The following is a 9,608-nucleotide window of genomic DNA, read 5'->3' as shown; positions in this document are numbered from 1 at the left end:
TTCTGCCTCCAGAGTGAATACGTGTGCCACCACTGCCAGGCCGCTTTTACTCTGCCTACTTGCTCTCTTTGGCAAGTCCTCTCCTTCACTGTCATTAGAGCCTACTTTTTTGGGATTCTGATGTATAATGAATTCCAGCAGAGACATCCATCCTCGTTGACTGAATGACTACTGGAACTTTGAATCTTCCATATAGAGCCACATGCATACTATTAAAAAAATAAAAATCCAGTATTAAGAACTGAAAAATCTTGCTAAGTCCCCAGGCCTGTGCAATCATATGCAAACACTAGGCTGGATCTTTAAAGCCCTTCAGTTCTGACTCGCCAGGGCTCAAAACCCCACTCCTTAGACTCTTACTCAGGGTGACACCTCACACTGCCACTATGAGGCTCACCAGAACACTGCCGCCAGACAAAGCCTCAACACTTGATCTGAGTGACCGGCGTCGCGCCCGGTGGGCGTCACGTGACAGATTCGGCGTCCCTCCAATCGCTGTGCGCGTAATGGGGATCCCACCTAGTACTTGGCCTCAGGCTTACAACGCCCTGTTCTTTCATTCCCCAAACGGGCCCGCTTTTTACTACCAACCAGCTAGCAGTGATTCTCAAGTGTTTTCCTCTCAAACTGTTTCAAAAGGCTCAGGCCTATAGCGCACTCAGCTCCGGAAGTGACGTTTCCCAGAGGGGCCGGAAGTGGCAGTGGAGGGAGGGAAGATGGCGGAGGTGGTGAGTCCGGTGCCCGGGGCGGGGCGGAGGGAGCCAGGGGAGGTGGGTAGAGCCCGAGGCCCCCCAGTAGCCGACCCTGGCGCCGCGCTGTCTCCCCAGGGGGAGATAATCGAGGGCTGCCGCCTGCCCGTGCTGCGGCGCAACCAGGACAACGAAGATGAGTGGCGTGAGTGACGTCGGGGGGCGGGTCCAAGGAACCTGAGGGCGAGGGGCGGGAGGGAGTCAACGATCACACGGGAGGGGGAGGGGCTTCTGCAATCCTGGGGCGGTCGCAGATAGTCGGAAGGAGGGGCGTGGCTTTTGGACGTACGGAGACGATCCGGGCGGGGCTTGTAGAGAGGTGTCACTTGGTGACTAAAGGGGTCTTGAACCAGCCCTCCTAAGTGCTGGGACATAGGCATCCAGCCTGGAGGTGGAATTCAGGTCGAAGGGTGGAGTCTCATGACCTGCCTTGATTAAGACCCCCTGTCTGTGTTGTTCCCATAGCCCTGGCTGAGATCCTGAGCGTGAAGGACATCAGTGGCCGGAAGCTTTTCTATGTCCATTACATTGATTGTGAGTCCTGGGCCTGGATGAAGTGGGGTTGCTGGATAGGGTTGAGGGCAGCCTCTGGCATTCCCTCCTGAGCCATTTTCACTGCTGCAGTCAACAAACGTCTGGATGAATGGGTGACTCACGAGCGGCTGGACTTAAAGAAGATCCAATTTCCCAAGAAAGAGGCCAAAACACCTACCAAGAACGGACTTCCTGGGTCCCGCCCCGGCTCTCCCGAAAGAGAGGTGGTGAGTAGGTCCCCCATTTCATCTTTTCTCTCCTGCCTCTTCCTTCTTGCATCTCTTGGCCTCAGGGGTTCCCTAATGGGCAGGAGGCAGCAGTCTTCTGCCATGGCTTCAGCTTGCAAAGGATGGGGACTAAATTGCAGGTGTAGCTTCCAGAGTCCAGTATGGCCTTGCTTTAGAGAAGGCAGAGGGTGGGATTTGATCACTCCATGCTGAGGGGCCCATCCTCCCCTTCGCCATCCCGCCACCATCCCCACCCCAGAGGAAGACCCTGGACCTATCTCTACAGCCGGCCTCCGCCCAGGCCAGCGGGAAGACCTTGCCAATCCCGGTCCAGATCACACTCCGCTTCAACCTGCCTAAGGAGCGGGAGGCCATTCCAGGTGGCGAGCCTGACCAGCCGCTCTCCTCCAGCTCCTGCCTGCAACCCAACCACCGCTCAACGGTACCCTCAGCAATTCCAGGGACCTTGCTTTCTTCTCAGGTCCCACCTTCTCTACCTTCTGACCCACCTTTCCTGGTTTCTCTCTGCAGAAACGGAAGGTGGAGGTCGTTTCACCAGCAACTCCAGTGCCCAGCGAGACAGCCCCAGCCTCAGTTTTCCCCCAGGTGAGTCTCCCAGTCTTTTTTATGTGTATGAATGTTCTGTCTGTGTTATGCATGTGTTCTACTTGCATGACTGTGTAGGTGACCAGAAGAGGGCATTGAATCCATTGAAACTGGAGTTAGAGATAGTTGTGAGCCATCATGTGGGTCCTAGGAAAGGAACCCATGTCCTCTGGAAGATCAGGGTTCTTAACCACTAAGCCATCCTAACAGCCTGTCTGGTCTTTCCCCCCTTCTCTCATGCTGTCTAGCATCCCCCTCCAGGGTCATCTCATGGTCACCCTTTCTCTTCTGTCTTGTCCACAGAATGGATCAGCCCGTAGGGCAGTGGCAGCACAGCCAGGACGGAAGCGGAAATCTAATTGCTTGGGCACTGATGAGGTGGGTATCAAGGAGTAGAGGGAAAGGGAAGCTGGAAAAGGGGACATGGACTTGGGCATGGAGAGTTCATTCAGTGACCAGTTTAAAAGCAAACAAGTAGGGCTGGAGAGATGGCTCAGAGGTTAAGAGCACTGACTGCTCTTCCAGAGGTCCTGAGTTCAATCCCCAGCAACTACATGGTGGCTCACAACCATCTATAAAGAGATCTGATGCCCTCTTCTGATGCATGAGCACCAGTGTAGTGTGCTCATATACATAAATAAATCTTAAAAGTAAACAAGAGGTGTTAGGCAGTGAAGGTGTTGGTTTCGAGCCAAGCAGATGAACCATTGGGCTTTTTTTTGTTTTGGTTTTGTTTTGTTTTAAATCATACTACCAATTTCTTGGTCTTGGTTTATTTTGGAAAGTGGAGATTATGATGCTTTCCCCTTAGTTGATGTTAGACTTGCAGGAAGAAACTTATGGCAGTGTTGTGAGCCGTGTTCTGCTTAACTGCTATTATCTAGTGTTTTCCGTTTGCCTTGGGCAGGATTCCCAGGACAGCTCAGATGGAATACCATCAGCACCACGCATGACTGGTAGTTTGGTGTCTGACCGGAGCCACGACGACATTGTCACCCGGATGAAGAACATTGAGTGTATTGAGCTTGGCCGGCACCGCCTCAAGCCGTGGTACTTCTCCCCGTACCCACAAGAGCTTACCACGCTACCTGTCCTCTACCTGTGTGAATTTTGCCTCAAATATGGCCGTAGCCTCAAGTGTCTGCAACGCCACTTGGTATGAGGGGTCTTGGGAGGCTGCCTACCCAGTGTACCCTCACCAGTCCCCACCTGATCCTCCTTTTGTCCTTAGACCAAATGTGATCTTCGGCACCCTCCAGGCAATGAAATTTACCGCAAGGGCACCATCTCCTTTTTTGAGATTGATGGACGGAAAAACAAGGTCAGTGGCTTGGGCATGGGGCTGGAGTCATATGAACAACTTTTTCCTGCTCAGAACAGTTGACCACTCTGGCTATATATCAGTTCACTATTTTTACTGAATTCCTGATGTAGAGCAGGGGAATGTACAGAATACTGGGATTTAGACAAATTCTCTGAGAGGTTATTGTCCATGGCAGAAGCAGACATACCAGCTATTCAGATCCCGGTATGAGCAGTGTCTGGAAACAAAGGGTGGGTTAGCAGAGTGCAGAGGAAACTGTCATCAGAGCTTGGAGATGTATATGCCTATAATCTCAGCGCTCAGAATACTCCTGAGTTCAAGATTAGTCTGGGCTGTAATGAGTTCCAAGCCAACCTGAGCTATAAAGTGAGAAAGATCTATCTCAGGGAACCAAAACAAAAAAAGTAAGGCAGCAAAGGTTAAATGTAAAATTGGCAGCTAAAGAACAATTTGGCCCAGCATGGTGGTGCATTTATGATCACAGCATTGAAGACACTGATGCTGGAGGAGCTGAGGTCCAAGGCTGGTCTGAACTACACAGTAAGATCCTTTCTCAAAACCAAGCTTAAAAAAGGGTCTTCCGGGTGTGCTGGCACATCCTTTATTCCCAGCACCCGGGAAGCAGAAGCAGGCAGGTCTCTTGCTGGTCTATAGGGAGTTCTAGGCCAGCCAGGGCTAATGTAGTCAGATCTGTTTTGAAATAGTTTGCAGGTTAACCTGTGAGCCAGGGCATGATGGAGAGAACATATTTAGATAGTTCTAAGCATTTGGGTTCAGAAATGCAGGCACTGATATACCAGGAAGTGCATGAAAAAGGAAGAGGAGAGATGATGAGGCAAGGTCAAAGGTCAGGTGACGGGAACAAGATCAGTAGAGAGGAGCAGGTTTGGGTTTCTTTAGGTGACAAGTGTGGAGGTCCTTGAGATACACACTTTTTAAGGCCTCCAGGGTCCAGAGGGAGAGAGGCATATACTTGTATTGGTTTGGGAGCTTACCTTGAAGAGGAGCTAATTCGAGAGGAAGACACAACATTCCACATAAGTGTGGTGGTTTGAGTAGATAGAAATCGTTGCACCTGGCGGTGGTGTCGAACGCCTTTAATCCCAGCACTTGGGAGGCAGAGGCAGGCGGATTTCTGAGTTCAAGGCCAGCCTGGTCTACAAAGTGAGTTCCGGGACAGCCAGGATTACACAGAGAAATCCTATCTCAAAAAAACAAAAAACAAAACAAAAATCGTGTGATGCGGCAGCCGGCCAGTCCAGAGTTCTGTAGGGAAAATCCCTAAGGCTGGCAGTTCCTTAAATCTCCACTGGAGAATAGCAGACCAATTCCCAGGAAGGATCACTGTGGCCAGAGTATTAGGGTTCTGACACCCAGACTCAAAGAACAGCCACATGGTTAGAACTTCTCTCCTGACGAGTCTATTTGGAAACTTAACAAAACAAAACCTAAAAAGTATCTGTATCCCTAGCTGGCTGATTTCAAACTTGTATCTGCCTCTGCCTCCTAAGTGCTGTTATAGGTATATACACTACCATTCCTGGCTTGGAAATATTGTTGACTACTGTTAAGTTGAACAGAGGGCAATGCAGGCCCAGGGCAGGCTTTGCTGGGTATGTGGAAGCTATACAGCTCACCAGAGGGACAGGCAGTTGGACATTAATATGTAGGATCCTCGTCACTAAAGAAGTAGTGCTTATCTAAGCAGTGCGATAATCTGACTGGTGGTGGGTCAGGGTTTTGGGAGGGAAGCTCAACCCTCCCAACTGGAACAGCACAAATAAGTGTTCCTCAGAGCCTTGAGATGGCTCAGTGAGTAGACGTGCTTGTCACAAAAGCCTGGCCACCCGAGTTCACTGTGGAACCCATGGTGGAAGGAGAATGGACTCCCAGAGGTCCCTGACTGGCATGTCATGTTGTATACAGGCACATTGCAGTCCCAAGTGCACGGACAAATGTAACTCTTTAAACAGTACCCAGAGTAGACTGGCAGGTCTTTTCTTTACAGAGTTACTCACAAAACCTGTGTCTTCTGGCCAAGTGCTTCCTGGACCACAAGACACTGTACTATGACACAGACCCCTTCCTCTTCTATGTAATGACGGAGTATGATTGCAAAGGCTTCCACATCGTGGGCTACTTCTCCAAGGTCAGCACCCACCCAGGCTGTCCCTCAGTGCTGCCCTGAGCCTGGCCTTCTTTAAACCCACCTACTCTTATTCCAGGAAAAGGAGTCCACAGAAGATTACAATGTGGCCTGCATCTTGACTCTGCCTCCCTATCAGCGCCGGGGCTATGGCAAGCTGCTCATTGAGTTCAGTGAGTATGTGCTGCCTTGCCTGGAGGCTGGCAGGCCAAGCCTATGTGGGTGTGCTTTACATGCAGACAAACCAGTCACCAGGAGAGCCGCCAGAAATAAAGGGATATTCTGCCAAGGTCCTTTCCTCAATTGACTGCCTTGTTTCCTGGAGTAGATTCCCAGCATCCACTTCTCTTTGGCTAAAGGCCTGTGAGCTACCCAACTTTTCCCAAATGGGAACTGTGTGTCCCCATCTGGAGCTGAGCAAGCAGCTCGGGCAGCTCCTCACGTTCACCTTCAGTGTGCACCCTAGAAAGTGTGGTCAGGGACCACGGGTCATGTCACCAGGGATGCCTGAACCTTGCAGGCAGTAGGTGTTCAGAAAGGTATACAACCACTAAAGACAGACTCTATCCTGCTTCTTTGTAAGGCTAGTCTTTGAATATCCAAGCAGGCTCTGGCCTCTTTTGAGGACATGGACTCTTACTCTGAAATGACATTGTTCTCTGCTGTGTTAGTCCACCCATCCACATTCCTTCATTTAACTGTTTTCTGACCCAGGAGTCTGGGAAGAAGCTTTAGCTTTTTTTGCTGGTGAAAACACAGATGTCTGACTTGTTCAAAGTCATGATGTTTGGAGTATGTTACTGATTAGAGCAGGTGAAAGGAAACTCAAAGGGCAAACCATGAAGATGTGCCTACTTTTGCCTAGTAGGACACAGAAATGCCAGTAGATCAATAAAAGGGTAGGGAGGTAATCACTGAACACGGTTCCTAACTATAGAGGCAAATACAGCATCCAGTGGATTTGTGGGACTGTCAACTGTGGGATCCAGTAGCTCTCTTCCCTTCCCAGACACCAGCCTCTCCTGCCCCTCCCTCCAAGGGTGTTTGAGTTAGGAGGGTGAGACTGCCAATAGAGATTTAGCCAGGAGCAGAGAATGTCGGGAGTCATCATGAGGTCAGAGCTGAGGGCAAGGAAGGGTGTCTCCAAACTAAGAGGGACATTCCCAGGGCCCTGTCAGCTCTGCGGGGCCTAACGGTCTCAGGAACTGTATGTCTGGTAGTGCCTAGTGGTCAACACAAGGGAAAGGGCCACCAAGGGTCAGGTGCCTGGCTCTGTCCTTTCCGATTATGTCCTTAACCATCCAGCCCATTCTGCTAAAAGCGGCTGACATTCCCAGGCTCACAGCTATTTAAGCTGATAACACCGAAAGGGCTCCCTCACTACCGCCACACACCCAGACACAGGCAGTGGAGAATATAGCACTCTGGCCCTGTCAGCCTTCACTGGCTGACAAGTACCCAACCATAGCTGCTCTTCTAGACGCCTTTGGCTCCCCTACAAGGCAGGCAGGGAAGCTGCTGACCCATCACCAAGAGTAAGTGGGAGACAGAGCCAGGCAACCCAGCTCCGCAGTCTCTTCTTATGTGCTGCTGTGTACATGTGACACTGACTCCGCCTCTTGTGCTCCATTGCTTTAGGCTATGAACTCTCGAAAGTAGAAGGGAAAACAGGAACTCCTGAGAAACCCCTGTCAGATCTTGGCCTCCTATCTTACCGAAGTTACTGGTCCCAGACCATCTTGGAGATCCTGATGGGGCTGAAGTCGGAGAGCGGGGAGAGGCCACAGATCACCATCAAGTGAGCCCAAATGCCCATCTGGGGGTTTGTGGTATGGCCTGTCTGTCCTTGGGGTTTCTGGGAACAGATGAATACTCTCAGGGGACTTAACTTTCCCTCCCACCCCCACAGTGAGATCAGTGAAATCACTAGTATCAAGAAAGAAGACGTCATCTCCACACTGCAGTATCTCAACCTCATCAATTACTACAAGGTTAGGAGGCATGCTTAGGGGATTTGTGAAGGTACGGGATGCAGGCTCTGAGCTGACCGTGAGCTGGGTCTCTCTCTTGCTCAGGGCCAGTACATCCTAACTCTGTCAGAAGACATCGTGGATGGGCACGAGCGGGCCATGCTCAAGAGACTCCTTCGCATCGACTCCAAGTGTCTGCATTTCACTCCCAAGGACTGGAGCAAGCGAGGGAAGTGGTGACACACTGCCCACTGCAGCACCAACATAGCTGGCATCCCGTCTTATCCCATTTGAGCTTCGAAGAGGCATGCAAATGGAGACAGACTGAAGGACAGACCCAAAAGGAGACGAGGCCTAGGAGGGGCCAACTAGTGGCCAGTACCAAGGCAAGCTCAGGTCTAGGCCAACTCCAAGGATAGCTGGTTTATTGGCCCAGGTTCGCTCTGAACACGGACCAGAGGGGTCCAGGCAGCTGTGTACATGAAGATGGGTGGGGAGCATTCTGTACAGGACTGGTGATTGTAAAAATTTCTTTTATAAAGGAGCTGGAGGGTGGGTGGGCGCTGGTTGTAAAAATCTGGCCCCTCTTGCCCCCAGAAATAAATTGTTTATATAGGCAGAGCTATCAGGAGTTCTTGCCAGACTGGGTACCATGCAATGCCAGCTTCAGGGTGCTAAGGTGCCCACAGACTCAGAGGCATTGTGACGATCTCATTTATTAGGATAGAAACAGTGGCTCCAAAGTGGTGTGAAGGGTTCTGTGACTTTCATTTTCATTCTCTGATTCTCAGTCCTCAGGCACCTGTGAGTGAATCTGCAACAGGAGTCACTGATAATACACAGCAGTTGGGTGGGGACCCAGCTGCTCAGGGTGATAGCCTGAGAGAAAAGTCGGGAATGCCTCCCACCACTCCTTAGTCTGGACCTCCGGAGTCATGATCCCTGTGGTGTTTATTGCCCTAAAACCCCCCCAAATCACTAGAAACACGATTTAAAGTGGGTGGGAGAACCGACTAAGCCTGAGCGGGAGAGGGCCCATGAGTATACGTACCGCTGCAGCAAGGCTGGGCCAACCTAGGGCCCTATGCACTTTTGCATCTGGACCAGGGACCGTTTCCAGACCCCACAAGGTAAAGTGGCTGAAGCTGCAGGTCGCTCCGATAAAGCGGTCCTAGAAAAGTCCGGGTTCAGAATCGGGACAGCAGCTACTGCCCTCACCCCGAACCTACCATCTCCCTCTGCTCACCAAGTCCCTCTCTAGTGGCTCCTGCGCCTCGTCCGCTTTGTCCTCCACGTCCCCTGAGAAGTTTAGCTTCCCTATCAGCCCCTCTCCCATCTCCTCTGTCACCATCACGAATCCCGCAAACCCTGGCGGCACAGCTACCTCCTCGCCCCTCAGGCCGCGACCGCGGAACGACACCTGCAGCCCTGCAGGAGGAACATGCAAAGCCATCAGGCCGGCCTGGTCCCGGGAGAATGTACCGGCGGCCTCTTCTGCGGACCACGAAGCCCGAGAGCCGCGAGGCCTGCCCGGACTCACCGTCAGCATCGCGGCGGACGGCGGGCGTGAAGAAGCTTTCTACTGGGGCGGGCCGGCTGACCAGGATGTCGCACGGCAGGAGGTGCAGCTCTGCCGGTGCGGCGCCACGCAGGGAGCCAGGGCGCAGGTGAATACGCTGTTTCCCGTCCGCCGCTTCCTCCCGACCCTTCATCTCAGACGGCTTGTATATTCAGGCAAAAGCTGGCGGGTGAGAAACGCAGGGCCTGTCGGGAGACCGAGCGCACTAGATGCAGAGCCTTATGGGAATCGTAGTCTTCCTCTGGCTGCTCTCTGTAAGGACACGCCTTCCTGTGGTCAAGTCTTTATGTGTGATCTCATCCTTGGGCTTCCACTTCCCCGTGCTGGGGTTTAGCTTGTGCCCACCAAGCCCTAATATTTTTATGGTTCTTGTTGTTTGAAAGTAAACAAACAAACAAACAAACAAAAAACTCTAAACGGACTCCTAAAAGAGTCCTATTTGTATAGGTTGTCTGATAAGCTATTTTTGATGG

The 9,608-nt window shown here is 51.6% G+C and overlaps 2 protein-coding genes across 5 annotated transcripts; one reads left to right on the top strand and one right to left on the bottom strand.

Moving 5' to 3' along the window:
- Positions 1-585: 585 nt before the first annotated feature.
- Kat5 (lysine acetyltransferase 5) lies at positions 586-8,177 on the top strand. Of its 4 annotated transcripts, XM_034504273.2 has the most exons (14): positions 586-728; positions 828-894; positions 1,215-1,283; positions 1,374-1,510; positions 1,797-1,952; positions 2,042-2,116; positions 2,420-2,494; positions 3,024-3,272; positions 3,348-3,437; positions 5,449-5,589; positions 5,666-5,759; positions 7,225-7,384; positions 7,496-7,577; positions 7,662-8,177. In XM_034504273.2, exons 1-14 carry the CDS (start codon positions 717-719, stop codon positions 7,794-7,796), a joined length of 1,542 nt encoding a protein of 513 aa, XP_034360164.1. In that variant the 5' UTR covers positions 586-716; the 3' UTR covers positions 7,797-8,177. The 4 variants fall into 4 exon arrangements, with proteins under 4 accessions (XP_034360164.1, XP_034360186.1, XP_034360156.1 ...); XM_034504295.2 differs by lacking the exon at positions 1,797-1,952 and having other exon boundaries at positions 588-728; XM_034504265.2 differs by having other exon boundaries at positions 702-894.
- A 77-nt stretch (positions 8,178-8,254) lies between these two features.
- On the bottom strand, positions 8,255-9,334 carry Rnaseh2c (ribonuclease H2 subunit C). The gene is made up of 4 exons (XM_034504305.2): positions 9,097-9,334; positions 8,803-8,984; positions 8,608-8,727; positions 8,255-8,370 (listed from the first exon to the last, which is right to left on the bottom strand). Exons 1-4 carry the CDS (start codon positions 9,266-9,268, stop codon positions 8,344-8,346), a joined length of 501 nt encoding a protein of 166 aa, XP_034360196.1. The 5' UTR covers positions 9,269-9,334; the 3' UTR covers positions 8,255-8,343.
- Between the last annotated feature and the right edge of the window lie 274 nt (positions 9,335-9,608).

Source organism: Arvicanthis niloticus, chromosome 1 (assembly GCF_011762505.2).
Source record: "Arvicanthis niloticus isolate mArvNil1 chromosome 1, mArvNil1.pat.X, whole genome shotgun sequence".
NCBI classification, from domain to species: domain Eukaryota; kingdom Metazoa; phylum Chordata; class Mammalia; order Rodentia; family Muridae; genus Arvicanthis; species Arvicanthis niloticus.
Note: the sequence above shows the minus strand (reverse complement) of the source record. Positions and strands in the feature narration are given on the sequence as shown.

Coding starts and splice junctions, on each gene's coding strand:
- Kat5 (XM_034504265.2), top strand. CDS start 717: ATGGCGGAGGTGGTGAGTCCGGTGCCCGGGGCGGGGCGGAGGGAGCCA. Junction 3,438..5,448: donor TTGATGGACGGAAAAACAAG/GTCAGTGGCTTG, acceptor TTTTCTTTACAG/AGTTACTCACAAAACCTGTG. Junction 7,385..7,495: donor AGGCCACAGATCACCATCAA/GTGAGCCCAAAT, acceptor CCACCCCCACAG/TGAGATCAGTGAAATCACTA.
- Rnaseh2c (XM_034504305.2), bottom strand. CDS start 9,268: ATGAAGGGTCGGGAGGAAGCGGCGGACGGGAAACAGCGTATTCACCTG. Junction 8,985..9,096: donor CGTCCGCCGCGATGCTGACG/GTGAGTCCGGGC, acceptor TTCCTCCTGCAG/GGCTGCAGGTGTCGTTCCGC. Junction 8,371..8,607: donor GGCCCAGCCTTGCTGCAGCG/GTACGTATACTC, acceptor CTCCTGTTGCAG/ATTCACTCACAGGTGCCTGA.